The 16,897-nt window shown below is 52.3% G+C and overlaps 1 protein-coding gene across 3 annotated transcripts in view; it reads left to right on the top strand.

The window, feature by feature from the left end:
* The first annotated feature begins 5,457 nt into the window (after positions 1-5,457).
* CASC4 (cancer susceptibility candidate 4) overlaps positions 5,458-16,897 on the top strand; it is a 20,755-nt gene continuing 9,315 nt past the window's right edge. The window contains exons 1-8 of one of the 3 annotated variants that reach the window (NM_001030556.3): positions 5,458-5,950; positions 10,701-10,755; positions 11,104-11,206; positions 12,213-12,303; positions 13,129-13,273; positions 14,087-14,167; positions 14,542-14,619; positions 15,104-15,277. In NM_001030556.3, coding sequence (NP_001025727.2) covers positions 5,624-5,950; positions 10,701-10,755; positions 11,104-11,206; positions 12,213-12,303; positions 13,129-13,273; positions 14,087-14,167; positions 14,542-14,619; positions 15,104-15,277 — 1,054 coding nt within the window. In that variant the 5' untranslated portion in view covers positions 5,458-5,623. Of the gene's footprint in view, positions 5,951-10,700; positions 10,756-11,103; positions 11,207-12,212; positions 12,304-13,128; positions 13,274-14,086; positions 14,168-14,517; positions 14,620-15,103; positions 15,278-16,897 lie in introns of all 3 variants that reach the window. The other 2 variants (NM_001389373.2, XM_015292117.4) reach the window with 2 other exon arrangements.

The following is a 16,897-nucleotide window of genomic DNA, read 5'->3' as shown; positions in this document are numbered from 1 at the left end:
CCTTCTCAGAAGCCCTCCAGGAGGACGCTTGTGCTGCTCACAGGGCAGGCCCTGCTCCTGCTTTCCTTCTGAAGGCACAGCTCTTGGTGAGCCCGCGCTGCCATGGGCTGCTCTGCCCACATGAGGGGCGCCGCAAAGGAGGGCAGGAGGGCACGGGGTGTCCCAGAGAAGGACGGCACCTCTGGCATTCAGGTGTTCCCCACATCCCTGTGCCCTCCCACCACAGAGCACAGTGCCGCACACCGCCGTGTGACCGCGCTCCCAGGACACCCCATGCAGCAGTCAGCCCAGCTGCCTCCCGTGGCATCCTCCGTTCTCACTGCCCTGCAGCACAGCGGCTCCCCGAGAGGCGCTCCTGGATGGAACCCTTTGCCTCCGGTGCCGCTGTGATGCACAGAGCTGTCAGTCAGCCCAGCCTGACCCGACGTCCACAGCGCCCATCCAGACCGCGCGGCAATTCACCGCAGCGCACTCAGCAGTCACCGCCGCTCACACCACACACCGGGAGCACAGCTGACCCTCCCGTTCCGCATCTCGGCTCAGAGGGCTTAATTAGACCGAGCGTTAACGAGAAAAACACTGAGTGATGAAAGGGAAGCTACTGGCAGTGCTAGAGCAAGGCAAGGTTCGAAGCGGGTCTGTGGTGCAGGACGAGGAGCAGAGGCACAGACGTGGATATCCCTGTGTGCTACTTCAGACACAGCCACACGCACTCCCACAGGTGGTGGCTGCACTTACAGCGCGCGCTTCCCCCCCTTAGAGCTGCTCCAGTCATTTTACTGACTGCAGAAGGCCTCAGAGATCCGCCACAGCAATAACAGCAGTGCCCCTCAAGCTAGAGAAGCCTTCTTTTTTTTTTTTGTCCCATGAAATCCCATTTATATTTAGCAGAGCTTAAATTACTTTCTTCCCCTGCATGCGTTCCCCAGCAACAAAACACAAAACAGTAACTGAATAGAAACGCTCTGAGGAACCACAGCAGCACTGCGAGGCCAAAGCAGCACAGCAGCACCGTGCTCAGGTACCAAACTGCCCGCTGAGCTCAGCTCCTGCCTGCTGTGCTGCAGGGCGCCCTGCACAGCCCACAGCCGCTGCAGCCCCCGCTCAGCTCCCAGTGCCGCCGCTCCCCTCCATCCCCGCGGAGCAGCGCTGTGCTGAGCCGACCACAGCGACGCGGCACGAAGGAGTGCTGAGCTGCTGCTGGCGGTCTGTCTGACCTCACACACAGCGCTGCCCCCCGCAGCTGCTCTGAGGATGAAAGGCGCTTTCGATGCACATCGGAGGCGTCCGCGCTGTTAATACAGCAGAAGTTAACTGGAAGTAAGGGGGAAAAAGCAGCGGCGTGGAACTTGGTGGGCTAACCTGCATCACTTCCTCACACTGCGCAGTGAAACACACACGTGAGTGCAGCACATCCGTGTGCACGGCTGCAGAGAGCTGAGCTGCAGCTTTCTCCCTGTGTGCCCTGACAGCCACAGCCATTGCCCTGCACTGCCTCTGCAGGAGCACAGCGGGAGCGGCCGGGGAAGGGGAACCACTCCGGACTTTGACAAGGCGGTCCCTCACCCCGACACGACACAAAAGCTCTGCTAAGACAGCCGTCGTTAATGAGGCTCCACACATTGCTCAGTCCGTCTGCTTCCTGGAATGAGTGTGGATAAAGTCTCAGATGGAGGCGATGGCAGGAAAGCACGCAGTGGGGACTGCGAGCAACGCAATGCCAACGGAGCGTGCCCTGCGGTGCGTCACCGTGCAGCACTGCTCTGCCATCCTCACCTGTTGAGTTTGTGCTTCAGGAAGAGGAAATGCCCTTTTTGCTGAGCGCTGCAGGTTGCCAGAAATGCTCGTTGAATCCACAGCTGCAGTGCTGAGTTGGAGGTACGGAGCTGCTGAGCTCACCTACAGCGCGTGGTCTGCCCTGCCCGCAATCAGATGGCAGCAAACACAGCGCCAGGAGCCGCTCCGCAAGGCCGCCGCACCTCAGCATCGGCACATCGGCTAAACGACCCCGTGGAGAGAAGCACTCCCAGCAGCAGCGCTGCTCCAGGGTCAGAGCTCCTGCACGCACCGAGCTGGGAACGCCGGTGGGCAGCGCTGCTCACTCGGGCAGTTACCCACCTTACCGACAGATGGAGTGTGGTGAGCAGCCTTTACAGCCCGCGCTGCAAGTCCGAGCTCACTGCGCTCCTGCATTCGGAGCGTCGGCAAGAAATACCAACTTGTGACACGGGGGGAAGGCAGAAAGCAGCTGTCCGTCACTGCCCCGCCATTGGTCTGCACAGAGCGCCTCTCCCTGCAGCACTGCGCTGAAACAGCGCACGAAGAAACCGAACACATCAACATTCAGCCTCCGTTTGAACAGTGCCTTCAGGTTCTGAAGGGCTCCAAATGTGTGCTGGGCAGAACGGTGCTGACTCGTCCTGTTTGTCGGCTTAGATGTCAGAATGTCTCAGCAATGACACGCCGCAGAACACCACGGCTCCAAAAACACTGCGTTTGGGGTTCTTATGCTTTACAGCAGAAAACGAAAGGAAACAAATAACAAGCAGAGATCCCTTGGCCAGGCAGCCTATCTGCAGTGAAGTCAAACTAAAGCCAGGCACGTAATGGGCATTTCATCAGGAAAAAGCCATCCTGCCTTGTGAACCCATGGAAGGGACGTCTGTGACCTGCCTGCAAATGCTGCGGGAGAGCACAGAGCCTGGGAAGCTTTAGAACAGCTCTTTGCATGCAACGCAGGGAGAGGGCTGTGCCAGGCAACAGCCTGGGGAATTTCAGGTACTTGTAAGTCAGAATGCATATTCTTGAAAGACAATCAGCCTTTTAGGAACTTCACTGCCTTGCTGTTCACGGCTCTGTGTGCCCTACATCCACACAAAGGAATCCCAACGTGTGTTTTCCCCCCTGACCTGTCCAGCCCTGCAGCCACAGCAACCAACAGTGCCCGGTTCTCCCCGCTCCTCTGTACCTCTGTGCACTGCGTGACCATTTCCAGCTCTGTGTGCCCGTAGATGGTGGTGATTTCTGCTTCCAAAACACCGAGGACCACAATTTCTGCTCACCGCAGCACTGATCAGCAGAGCAGGAGGAGAGAGGTGGTATTCTCAGGTTACTGGGGGTCAGGCCTTCATTAGGAGATAGGGCACGCATGATGAATGCACTGTGTGAGACAGCACCAGCACAGACAGAAGGAGCACTTCCTTGTCTTACGAGGTTCCCTGGAATGACGGCACTGTCTGCAGGGTCCCACAGAGCCCCACAGAGCCCCACAGGGCCCCTGCAGCCCGCACTGCCCTGCATTTACCACTCAGTTCTGACCTCGGAAAACATTAGAATGCCTTCCAGGAAAACTATAACTTTGTATTATCAGCTTCCTCCACCGCTCTGACATCCCGCTCCTGCAGGTAGAATATGAACTCAGCGAAACTCATTCTCTGTACCTCACAGAATACCCCAGCGGAGTCTCAGCTGTGCGCTGATCAGCCCTCGAGGAGCGCTCCGTGAGCAGCTCACATAAGTGCAGTGCTGACGTCCCCAGCACAGCAGCGCTGATGCACAATTACGCCACGCAAGGAGCGCAGTCGGCACGCCCCCCTCCTTACCCCACTGCCTGCGGGTTCACCCACTGCTCGTTAGTTGTGCGGGAGGAATAACCTCTCCCATTCATCCCCTGCACATCACTCACCGCTCCGAGTGCCTCTTTGCAGCTCTGCTCCTCGCCGCCTTTCCTGGGCTCCCCTGCAGTCCCTTTGATCGCCCCTCAGTTCATGACCTCGTTAGGAGCTCCTGATGAGAACCGCGGCGCTCAGGAAGCAGCACAGCGCAGATGCAGGCACTGACGGAACCTTCCCCCCATCCTTCGTTTCCAGCCTGCCCCTTCCTACCCCCTGCATTTCTCTTTCCCCGTTTGCTTCCTTCTTCTTACGGCACCCACGCGGACACAGGAGGTGTTGGCAGAGAGCAGAGCCCACCCGGTGCGTGGGCTGTGCCCCGCGTGCACCACCTGCTCACACCGAGTCCTTTGCTGCTGCTCAGGTTCCCCACGCCCTGCAGTTCTGTGACCCTTTTTACTCAGCTTCGTCCTTTATTACTCTGCAGAACAACACCTGACTCCCACAGACGGTGCTGCTGTTATACGTGATTTCCTTCTCCCTCCAATCACTATTTAATACACAGCAGGACCGCACACCCGTGCCCCGCTGCTCCTGACCCCATCCCTGCCAGCTCTGGTAACCCACAAGCAGACCGTTCCTGTGGAGCTTAATGCTTCGGGAGCCCTTTCTTAGGAGCTCAAGAAAACTTTCCGGAACGGAGGCGCGTTGCGACAACCGAATCAATGCCGGCATTTCCGTGCGGGCCGCGCAGTGCGCTCCGATGGGCCGCGGCTGGAGGGGCTGCGCCGCCCTTCCCGGACGTCCCGGCCGTGACGCGGTGCGGTCCGCGCGGCGCCGCTCCTCCGTGGCTGCTTCTCTGCGCGCTGCTGGGCCGGCCGGGCCGGGAGGCGATCAGCGGGAAATCCCACCGCACGCGGCACTTCTCGCGGCCTTCAGCAGCTTTCTCTTCACCCCCGTTTTGCTCTGCCGCGCGGCTCTCCGCCCTTAACCCGACCCATCGCTTTCCGCACTGTCTGCGTTTGGACACAACGCGGCTTTGTCAGGACGGCTCCCCGCCCCGCGCAGCTCTGTGAGCGCAGCGCTCCTCCGTTGTGACCCGCAGCCCCGGGCTGAGCTTCTCCCGCTTGGTGTCGCGGCCCCTCCGTGTGACGCACAACCGCGACACCCCCGAAGGACAGACGGCGCTCCGCACGATGTGCCGCCGATGTCGGACACGGCCGAGCAGCGCCGCGCGGGGCGGCCCGGGAGCGGATTGGCGCCGGCAGCAGCAGAACGGCGCGCAGCGCCCCCTGCAGGGCGCACCGCCGAACTGCACGCAGCGCCGCGCGGCACCCGGCGGGAATGGGGCGCTGTGCGCGGCACGGCGGCGTTCCCGCAGCTGGAGCAGCCGTGCGGTGCGTGCACAGAAAACAATTCCTGGGTTCCTCTCCTCCTCAGCTCGCAACCCGGCGCGCCACCGTTCCCCGCGGGGACTCCGCTCCGCGCTGCCGCGTGCCGGGCCCGACCGAGTGTCCCGCGCTGCCCCGCACTGCCGTCACTGCGCCGGGGCGGAGGCCGCGGCCGGACCCGGATTGAGCTTCCGACACGTTCTGTCCCTCCCCTGTGAGACGCAGCTGCCGTGGTGGCACGGGAAAGGAACGGGGCAGCCCGGCAACAACGCGCGCGCTCCCGGCGTTAATCGGAGCGCCCCGCGGCGCTGAGCCCTCCCGGAACGGCCGCCAGGCGGCGCTGTGGGAGAGGGGCGCGACGGACCCGGGCAGCGGCGCGCGGCGTTCCCGCGAGATTTGGCAGCGTAACGTCTCGCGAGAGGTGGGCGGCGGAAGGGGCGGGGCCGCGGCCGGCCGGGAGGAGGGCGGCGCGCCGCCAGCGCGGCTCTGCGGCCTGTGCGCGTCCGCCGCCCGCAGCCGATCCTCCGCCGGCCCCGCGGCCCCGTTCTGCGCGGCCCCTCTCAGACACAGGCGCGGGCGGAGGCGGAGAGCGGGCGCGGCCCCCGCCCGGCGGCCTCCCCCATGGTGGGCTTCGGGGCCAACCGGAGGGGCGGCCGCCTGCCCTCCTTCCTGCTGGCCGCCCTGCTGCTCGTGATCGCCGTCCTCGCCTTCAACTGCTGGAACGCGGCGTCGCGCCAGGCCGTGCTGCGGGAGGAGCTGGCCGAGCTGCAGAGCCAGGCCAAGCGCACCGAGGTGGCCCGAGGGCGGCTGGAGAAGCGCAACTCCGACCTGCTGGGCCGGGTGGATTCGCACCGCAAGCAGCTGGAGCAGAAGGAGGCGGATTACAGCCAGCTGAGCAGCCAGCTGCAGGCCAGGGACGGGCAGGTGAAGCGCTGCGAGGACAGCCGGGTGAGTGCCGCGCCGCCCTGTGGGCCCCCCGCCCTGTGGGCCTCCCGCCCGCGGTGGACGAGCGGGGCACAACGCGCTGCGTTGGCGCGGGAAGTGAAGGCGCGGTGCCGTTGGCAGAGGGTCCGGCGGGGGAAGCGCTGCCTGTCAGACTGAGCTGCTGCCAGCGCCGCTCTGTGCTCGGCCCCGCTGGGTCCCGCTGGCCGTCGGAACTGAGCCGTGCGTGCTCGGCTTTGTTTCCCTGTTGGGGTTCCTCGGAGGTTGGGGGAAAAGTCTGAGGAGCTGCGTGGGGATGGGCGGCAGGGCTCTGTTTGGAAACCAATGCAGCATTAAAAGCGCTGATTTATAAGCAGATATCTTACGTGGACGGGAAGGTTGGGAGCTCTGTGAGGAGCGAAGCCCGGCCGTTGCACTGGGGTGAAAGAGGTGAGGTTTGTGAGAGGCGGTTCCTCTGGTAAAGGCAGAAGATGAGTTGTGGGTCTGTGGCTGATTTCTGCTTGTCTCGAGGTGAGCGCTGGCACACAGACACTGAGTGCAGACAGGTTGAGCACGGAGACGTGTGGGTGGCTCCGGCTCAGAGCGGAGGGGGGAGCAGTCAGAAAGGTCTGCTACCAGAAAGAGCACGCGGGGTGTGTGAATTGCTGCACCTCGAGACGTGGCTGGGACGTATACGTGTGTATGTATGTTTTATCAGAATAGAGTTTTGCAGAGATGCTCATGAGCACACTGTTAAGCCAATGATTCCAGTCCATCTGTGAGATGAGAGCTGTAACAGAGCACCAACTGCAGTGCTTCCCGGGGTGCTCACAATGAATCTGCTTTGCTTTGTAGCAAACCCCATTGAGAGGTGCTGTTCTGGTGGCTGTTGCTGCACTCTGTGCTCCTCTCCCAGCTCTTTGCCCTGTGCTCAGCACATCAGCCGTGCATTTCCCAGTGCTGAGGGAACCAGGAAGTCTGCAGGTGCTCCTTCCCAGCTCAGCGATGCCCGCAGCGAGCCCAGAGCCTTGGCTTAACCCTCTGTGTGCATTGCATGTCCCACTGTGCCGTTGTTTGCTCTTGTGACAGCTGTAGGGCAGCAATCAAATGTTGTGGTGTCCTGTTTAAAGAAACAAAACAAATAATAAAAGAAACAAACGTGCACGCAACCCATTTACACTCCAAGTACAGAAAGGCAGCGCCTGCTGCTGGCACGGCGTGCGGGCTGGGAGGATCCTGGCATTGAGGCACAGCAGGAAAGTGCCACGTATCTGCGCAGGCTGCAGCGAGGGTGAGCCCCTGAAATACAGGTGAGCATCTTATTCTGGTACGCCAGGAGCTGGGAAACAAGTGATGGTCAGTGGGGTTTGATCCATTCTGTAGGCTCACCACAACTGCTGCCCTAATCTCACAGAGGTGTCGTAGCTGATCTCTGGAGGTGAACCTCTCACAAAGAAAGATCTTCTAAAGAAGCTGAAAAAAACAAAGAGTATCTTTATAACGACAGTTTGGAAGAGAAGAGCCTTTCTGGAAGTGGAAATGTACTGAAACGGAAAGGAATGTGCAGGCTTGCTCTGTGCTGGAGGCGAGATGTGAAGAGGAGCTGTGACAGAACACACAGTGCTCACAACAGGCTGCTGGAGCTGGGGGCGAGGCAGTGGCTGTCCCGGTGCAGGGAGGTGGTGCACGTGCTGTCAGTTGGTTCCTCCGTGTTTCAGACTTCTTTGCATATCACCGGGAAACATTTTTTCTGAGCTTTACGCATCCCTTTGCAGTCAGCTCAATAGGAAGATTGAGAGGCAGGAATTTGTGGCTTCCAAATGGCAGCCACATGGCGTGCGGGGTTCGTATCTGTGTCTGCTGCTGCACCTCTTTCATTCCAGAGCTGTTGCTGACTGTGCCAGGTGTGTAATACATCTCTGTCCCTTTGTTGGTGCTTACAAGTGCTGCTTTGTGAGATGAACCTGCTTGGTGAAACCCCCTTGGAAGCAGCTGGCTGTGTCCTCTTCTGCCAGAGCTCCCCGACAGCCTCAGTTTGCAAAGCTATAGCTCTACAGCAGTGCTGTTGAATGCAGCTTCCTCATCTTGCTTCTTGTTCCTCAGCAGCAGCATCTCCAAGGCTGCAGCACGATGTTAACACTGACTGCTGGGAAAAGGGCACTTGATGAAGTAGGAAGGTCATGGAGTGCATCTCCTTTTACTATCAGTCTTCTAAAAGGGCTTTCTTGTGCTGTTCCAGCACGTGCCATGGTGCTGAATGGGGAATGGCCATTCCTGGGGCGGTATGGGCGCCTCTGTGTGCTGCTTTGGCAGCAGTTCGGGGGGCTGGAATGTCTCTGAGATAGGGGTGGGTGTTTGCAGCTCACTGCTTGTTCCATTGGGAAGCAGTTACCACCCGTGTTCTGTACTGCAATAAATACATAAAGATAAGCTCCAGTGTGTTTGTAACTTTCTTTTCTTAGGCTGCCTTTTGTTACAAGAGGCACTTGTGATTTAGAAGCACTGGAAGTGTTGCTTTGTATATAAGTGGTTCTGGTAAGCACAGGGTTTTTGGTGCTTATTTTCCTGTGCAGAGCTCAGAGAACTGCAGAGGATTCCTATTTTGCTTCCCAGCTGCTTTGGAAAGGATCTGGGAGGCAATGAGGAATAGGGGCAGTGCAGACGGCTCTGGCTTCCCGGAGCACACGGGTCTGGAAGAGCTGGATTTGTGCCACGGTTTGTGGGGTGGCTTTTTTGCATGTGGAGGTGGAACAGATCCCATGAATCATTAATGCTGCTTCCCTTTCCGTCCCTCGGATTAGGGACATTTGCTGCCAGCCAGGCAGTTTGGGCTGTAAATTCTGTCTCTTTTCTCTGAAACTCAAAAGTTGTCACAATGAAAGACTGTGTGATAAAACTGATCCTATCTCCAAATCAAACTCCTATGCGCAGTGGTGGTTCCTCCCCACCACTTCACAACTGAGATGTTTTATGGGTGAGGAAGAAGCGAGCTGGCAGGAGGGCTGTCTGCACTATGAATCCTGATAGTTTGAAAACAGCCCCGTGCTTTGCAGGATCCCGGTTGTTTGTAGGTTTATTTTCTTCTGCGGAAGAATTGCACTAGAATGGAAGACAGGAAAAAGTTGGCAATTATTGCTGGTGGTTTTGTGTTGTTTCTTTTTTAACATCACCTGCTTTTGCCTTTCTCTGCAATCAGAGAGGTGCACTTCTGTACTCGGTGCTCAGTGATCCCTGCCCACACTGTTCCACTCTGCGGTGCTGAGCTGGCAGGACAGGCGCCCATAGGAGCAAAGGCTCAGAGCTTGCTGCTCTGCTGGCCTTCTGTGTGCAGCCCTTGCTGCAGGCCCTGCTGGTGCTTCTAAAATAGAGCACGGGAAGCCCAGAGCAAGCTCTCCTTTAATTTGGGTGTTCTCTGTCAGTCCTGTAACTGGAATGCCTTTGATTTGGTGGTGGGCAGGGTGCCTATAACTGGTTCTCAAATGTGTGGCTGTGTAATGCCGAGATGGCTCTTTAGGTGTCCCTGCAGGCTGTCTCTATCGGATTCCAGCAGTGTGGTCAGGCTTCTCAGGCTGCCAAGAGATTGCACCCTGTGGTGCTGTCCTATGGGGGAATGGCCCCGTTGAGCGGCTCCCTGCGAGTCCCACCTCCAGTCTGCACCCTGCCCCGTGGGGAGGCACCCCTTGGGCATGTGCTGGGCTGTGTGCCCCATTCCACAGGAGGTCACCCTCTGCCCGGCTCTGAGTGGGTCCAACGCATCCGTGCTGTCTGGAGCTGAGTGCTGCCTGACCAACAACACGTGCCTGTGGCATGGTGTTATGGAAGGGAGGCTGTGGTAAAAGGGGTGCTGGGTGTTGTGGAGGAAGTGCTATGGAAGGAAGGACGTGTGTCTGTTTAAACAGACAGGCAGGCAGCTGCTTTAGGCTGACACCGTAGGGCCTGGCTGGGAATAAAAGCTGCCAGCTGTGCTCGTGCTGTGTTCCCTTCAGCAGTGGTGAAAGTGGAGGTTCTCAGGAGGCAGAGACAACAAGGCTTCAAGTGGTGCCAAAGCTGTGTGTCGGAATCCTTGGGCCCAAGCTTTCTGTGGGTTTTCAGTGTTGCTTTGCTTTTTTTTTTAGTTAGCTCAATGCATCCCGTAGTATTCCAGGGGGCCGTTCTGAGCTTGGCACCAAGGCTGATGCTCCATTCGGCACCCTTTAGTTACCCCTCACATCAGCCATGGAACTGCAGGATAAGTAATTGCAGCATCCCTGTTGCCCGCTGATGGGATTTTGTCACCCTGTCTCACTGTGCTTTACATGTGCATTTTTCTTTTAATTTCTACTCCTTTTGTTTGTAAAAACAAGAGAGAACACCTTTGCTCCATGACTTTGTATACTTGCATTTCTTTCTATTGTAACTGCTGTTTTTTCTGACTGAAAATACCTAGTGTGCAGCAGCTGTGGAGGTCTACTGGTACCAGATTCTCTCTTAAAAGTATAATCTGTGTTAAGAGCTTAATGTAGCATCACATCAAATATTTGCTTTAAATATGCAGCAGGTAAAAGTTGTTTTGCTAACGGTGCTGCTTGTTTATTTTGATATACTTATGCTTTGACTTTGGAAATTCATTGCCCCTTTGCAGCACTGGAATGCAGAGGGCTTCGTGTAGTCCTGGCACAACCTGCTCTTTTTCATAATGAAAAAAGAACGGGTTAAGAAGCATCTAAATCCTTACAGTGTAAACCCTCGGTGTTCTGCTGAAGGCTGCCTGCAGTGATGTAATGTTTCTGCCTTTCAGGTGAAGCTGCAGAACAACATATCGTACCAGATGGCAGACATACATCGTTTGAAGGGTAAGGACTTTATGGCCATGCTGGACTTTGTAACTGCCCAGATACTGCAGAGTGTTTGTGGAATGGAAGCCCAGGCAGTGCTGGGTGCGCTGCAGAAGCTGATGTGTGGCAGTGCTTGTTGGATGTTTGGTCTGCATCTCAGTGCAGGACTGGTGCCCACGGCCTTGGCTCTGCTGTCTGCAGCGAGGCTCCGTTCTGGCACTGCTTGCTTCCAAGCTGCTGCAGTCGTTTTCATGACCAACTCCACAGTTCAGTACAGCTGGACTGTACTGTAGAAGTGTTGTATCTGCCATGGGACGTTTTACATTCTGGTTATGCATTAATGTTGACCTTTGCTCTTTGGTCCAGAACAACTGGCAGAATTACGTCAGGAATTCATCCGCCAGGAAGATCAGCTTCATGAGTACAAGAAGAACAACACCTACCTTACGAGGAGGCTGGAGTACGACAGGTATGTCTGCTGGAGTGCTATAACTGCATGTTTGTGTGCACGTGATAGAAGTCTGCCTTTGTTAAAAAACACAAAAGAATTGTTAATCCTCAAAGTTGAGGGTACCCATTTGATGATGCAACCTTAACCTAAAGCAATAAAATCAAGCATCTAGCCATTATTTTGATATAAAAGTGAGATATAACCTATGCAAAACCTGGCTTATTTGAATTGTTCAGTGTTTATGATGTTGAGCTCTTAGTTAAGAAGCATGTGGAATAGTTCAGTGAACAGAGTTCTGAAGCCACTGGAATAGTTAGTTGCTGCATTCCTAACAGAGAAATGCATCAAACTGAAGTTAAAACATTGTGTGTAATTGAGATTTCAAGTAGGATAGAGAAGCAGGGAGAACTGGTACTTCTGAAGCCTAAGAAATAGGAGAGATTAAATGCTTGAAACGCTCAGAACTTTCACATGGAAAAGCAGATATTCTCTGTTTGTGCTGCGTTGGGTATTTGCAGGTTTGTGCGAGATGGGAGTTGTGTTGGATTGTGTGCATCTCTGTGTGGCATGTTAGAGAGATTGGGAGACTCAGCTGTGTCAGTCATGGATGTTATTTGGGTTGGTAACAGTAGCCCATAGTCCTGGTGTGCTGCTTCTGTGTTGACAGCCACGGGTGATGAATTGCTTTCCAAGTGGAATAAATACGTGCTGATGACAGATTAACTGGGAAGCTTAGATTTTCAGTTGCTTTCCAGGTTTTGGAGGAAATACATTCGAGACACTTCTGTTATTTTACTGTCTCTGTGCTTTGTCCTTGTTTTTCCAGTTCCACTTTTTTCCTGTATTCAGTCCATTTCCACTCCACACACATTCCTGCACAAAGGGTTTTGGACAGACTGTTCTGGTTGTATCTCAGGTTTTGCTCTTTCTGCCACTTCGTTTCTTGTCCCTATTATATTTATGGGAGAGCAGATATAACAAATCCAACAAATGAAATATGACTGATCATGTATTTCTAATTAAGTCTGCAGTGTGGGCAGCAGATCAAGGAAATGAGAATACAGCATGAAGAAAACATAAAGAAATTAATGGACCAGATTGTTCGGGAACAAAAGGTGATGCAGAGTTACGTTTCTTTGAAGTAGAAGAACCTGAAGTCCTTTGGTTGTTGACTCAGCAGTTCAGATGTATGGAGGGCTTGCACATTTCTCCTCTGAGATTTGACTGAACGTTGTGCTGGGGTGGATGTCAGTTTCAGACCATCTGCCTTTTTGCTCAGTCGTTGAACTAAGCCTTGAAGATCAGGCTTAATTCTTCAGTCTGCTTTGAGTCAGATCTTGAAGTCTAGAACTGTTCTTAAGTCTGTGACCTTTAGGTGTAAGGCCAGTGGTGTCTTTACCACTCTGTGATATATTTAAGAGTTGACTGTAACTCTTTCTTACCATGGCAGTTTTCTCTGTGTGCCCGTATACTTTTGTGTATTTGTGAGTTGCATGAGGTAGGTGCCTGCTGGAGGCAGAATGCTAGCACATGTAGAACCTATGAAAATAACTTTCCAAGGCTCTCTGCCTGTTTCATGTCAATTAAAACTAACATATTGTGGAATGGTAATGGTTTTCTTGCCATTCCTTTGCAATAGCTCAGATGTTATTCACAAGTTATGAATGGTTTGGCTATTGTATGTGTGCCACTGTAATTTTCATATAGCCATGCAGTGCTTTACATTCCAATATGTGTCCAGAAGCACAGCTCCAACCCTCAGGACTGAACTTCATATGTAGAGGACTTCTGCTGTTGTTTGCTTTGGTGAACATCTGATTCATAAATGTGATTTGTTTTGTCCAAAGCAAATCTTAACTTTATGGTGTTTTTTCTTGTTTGTTTGTTTTTAATTTTCATGGATGTGCTTAATAATTGTTCTAATTAATTTGTTCTAACAGGCAACGCAGAGGATTCAGTCCAGTAAAGATGCTGAAGTAAATCCCAATGGTGATAACCAGCCAATATCTAAGACTGTTCCAGAGATGGAAGTTAAAAATGCAGAAAATAATGAGCTACCTTCAGATCGTGTTGTAAATGGCAAAGGTATTTCCTTTTTTTGGTCATTTCTGATGTGTAATGGGCCAAATGTCTTGTGTCCTTGGCTGCTGTACAGAATCGTGTGTTTCTCTGCAGTAGAGCAATGAGTTCTATGTCACTGTACTAAGAGTTCAGAGGTATCCAGAGATTGCCATGTCCTTTCTCTGGGCCTTCCTGTGAAGGCCCTTTTGTGTTCATCTTTATAGTTTGTTTGGCATCTCCTTCCTCACCTGGCCAGTTGTCAACTGGGGATTGCCACTCTGCTCACCGTGAAATGTCTTGTGGTGAGTTAGGGAAGGAGAATGTCGCTGGAGAGCTGGGCTCTGCCCAGAGCAGGTGTGGAGCATCGGAATCTCTGTGAGAAGTCTCTAGCTGAGAAACTCAGCAGGAGCAGTGGGAGCCTTTGGTTATCAGCAGCTATGCAGGAAGCTCTCAGTGAGTAACCTGCAATTGTTTCCTGCCTCTGTGCCCCTCTAGAAGGTGTTTGGGTTCTCCTTGCTTCTACTGAACCTGCACCTTTCTGTATCAGCTCAGTGTCTCTTCCAGCCAGTATCTCCAAGCAAGCTTTTCCCACTCAGCTACCAAGCAGTGCATCTGTTTCCCATCCTTTTCTGAGGATGGCTTGGACTGACTTTGGGATCAGTGCTCCAAAGCAGTCTTCGGGACCTGGACAGAGCAGTATAAGGAGTCTTGCAGTTGGATTATCCATGTGGAACATTTTCTGTGGATGATGGACTCTTCTGGTCTTGGAGACCTCCACAAGAGGGAAACTGAGTCTTAATGATTAATAAGGTAGAACATCCTATTTTTGTCTTGCAGAGAAAGTCAAACCAGGAGGAGATGCAGGCATGCCTGAAATAGAAGACAATGACCCTGCTAAAGCTGAAGACACTCCCACTGGTTAGGAGAAATATTCTAATACTTTCATGTTTGGGTTTTTAATGTTGTTTGTATTCCATGTGAACGCTATGTGTTTGTTTCATAATGAACACAAAGTTTTAAAATCTGTCTATGCTAGTAAAGTTCAACTGGAATATAAAATGTGAAACTTTTCACTGTTATGGTTTTGAGTCCTCGAAACTGAGCGCTTTGGTGCTTCCAGGAGTTTGGGTTTTTTTTGGCTGAAAGTTCTGTATTCCATCTTTTCATCCATGATTTGAAAACAAAATGCTTACAGTATTGTCAGAGGAAGAGTTGTTGTTTTGTTGTTGGTTCCACATTAAAGCTGTTGTCAATGCATTTTGTTCTAGCTATAAAGAAGCCACTTATTTCAGCTCCCAGAAGCGACAACCATCATCAGGCTGATGTAAACCTCCCAACTGAACAGCCCCACGCTCCAAATCTGGCGCCAGGTAAAATTCTGACCAGCAGATGATGTGCCAACCTTTTGTGCCAAACTTCCCAATTAACATCTGATGTTTTATCATGGAAACTTGGTGCAGGTGGGCAGCCCTCTCTTCATTAGATACTGTTACAAAGAAAAGAAAAAATGATTTCTGCTGGATACAAGTTTGAATGTATTCCTAGCCTGGGCTCTTGAGGCAGTGGGGTTGCCTTACACGGTCCCTTCGTGCTCCCACTTGCACCCAATAGTTTCTAAGCCTTTTGGTCAACTTCAGCCAGATTTGACAACTAGAAGGTTCACAGAGAAATGCTTGAAGACTTCTCCACTGGACAGGAGAGTGTAATAGAAATTAGCAGCCCTCTGTATGGGTACTAGTTAGGGTTGCAGCATACTATCAGGAGTTGATTACTTATTAAAATGTGATTATTTTTTATGGTAGCATTAAAACCTTTGGGACCACGTAAGTACTGAACACACTCCTTTTTCTGTAGGTTTGCATGGTGACAATGATGGAAATGCTGATATTGCAAAAGAGATACCTCCAAATTCTCTTCAACACTTAAATTTTGGTGAAAATATGGACAGTCAGAATGAAAACAAAATTGAAGCAGACCATCTAAAGCTTCAAAAAGGCAGAGCTGTCGGCTTGCAAAAGATGAAGCAAAGTAAGTTGGTGAATGTCATATACGTCAATGTAGGAGAATTGTTTTGTTTCCTATCTGTTCTAATGCTGCTTATTTGGAAAATAGGAACCATTACAGCAGGTGGCCTTCTGGAGAGTAAGCCTGAAAGGAAATGTAATGTTACTGTGTCTTTAAAACCAAACAAGCAAGAAAAGCCACACCTGAATGTGTCATCTCTCGTATGTAGTCAGTCAGCACACGAAACACACTTGCTTATAGGCATTCAAAATGTTTCAGGAAGCTACTGCGCTTTAAATAGGTTGTTAAGTTAAGACTTTGGTCAGTGCATGATAAGGTGACTTGTATTCACATTGTGTTGCTTGACTTACATACAAGGTTGGGACAAACTCATTAGAACTCAGCCCTTACACCGGGGAGCTTTGATGTTGTAGTATTTGTGTATTGGCCCAAAGTGTGTTCTCCCAGAAGCCTCTTCTGCAGTGATGCTGCCAAAGAAAGAAGTCTTCGGACAGGAGCAAATCATACGCTTGCTCCCTGTACAATGGTAGTTATGCTGATGAAACTTAGTGGGTGGACAGCGGGTAAGAGTTTGCAAATATGCCTGTGGTTGTCTTTGCACTGTTGACTCTGAAATGCATCTCCACCTCGCAGGTAATGCTATAACATTTGAGCTATGTGTTGTACTGTGTGTTCCTGTATGCAGTATGGGGTAGACTGGCTAGGCATACCTTCACCTATTGTTTTCAAAACCTCATCCCGTGTTTAGCATGTGGGTGACAAAAGCATGTTTGAAGGAAAATCAAACAGTGCTGAAACATTTCTTTGTAGTTTTTCCCAAAGTAAGGTGTGGGTTTTTTACTTACATGCTTATTATAAACTCAACTTTGAATTTGTTTTTACTCAGAAGTAAAGTAGCTTTCGCTTAGGCTTTGGTTTCTGTGATCAAAATCTGTACTCTGAGATGGCAAAGCATTATATTTGACCTAACAACCCTCTTCTGAGTCTGAGAAGCAGTAAGGAAGGTTTCTGGAGCCTTCTGCCAGGAAACCCTGTTAATTCTGTGGGCTGGGCAAGCAGCAGTCTAGCAGTAGTGGTGCTGCTGGAACAGAATCATGAACTGGTTCCAGTGATCAGTGAAAAGCTTTCTGGAAGCACAGGTTGCTCTCGGAATCGTGAAGCTATGAAGGCATTCTTTGTCCTGGGAGGGTTGGTGCAGGAAGTTTGCATTGTTAAAGTTGTGGCAGTTTCTTTCCGTGGTCCAGACTTGTCTGGCACTTCTCTAACGTGGAGAATTGGCAGGAGAATTCTTAGCTTCTAGCAATCCCTGGGTAGTCCTCGATAACATTAAAAGTAAGTTGAAAATAATGTTTATGGGAATAAATGGAGTATTTTTGGGGTGCTGTTGTGAGACAGGTTCAATTGTAATAGGGCCTGTGAGCTTGTAGTCAGATTTGCGAGCTGACAGATGTTGGGGTCTAATGGCACAGAGGTGTACAGGTGTGGGGGCATTCAGTGTGTGCTCTCCTTCTCCCCCACGCCCCGGTAGCCCCCACAGGGTCAGATGCTACAGCCCATAGATGGTGCAAAACCTTATCCAAGAGGTTGGGGAAGCTATCTGGGTAGTTTCTGAGACTCTAACAG

Source organism: Gallus gallus, chromosome 10 (assembly GCF_016699485.2).
Source record: "Gallus gallus isolate bGalGal1 chromosome 10, bGalGal1.mat.broiler.GRCg7b, whole genome shotgun sequence".
Classification (NCBI taxonomy): Eukaryota; Metazoa; Chordata; class Aves; order Galliformes; family Phasianidae; genus Gallus; species Gallus gallus.
Note: the sequence above shows the minus strand (reverse complement) of the source record. Positions and strands in the feature narration are given on the sequence as shown.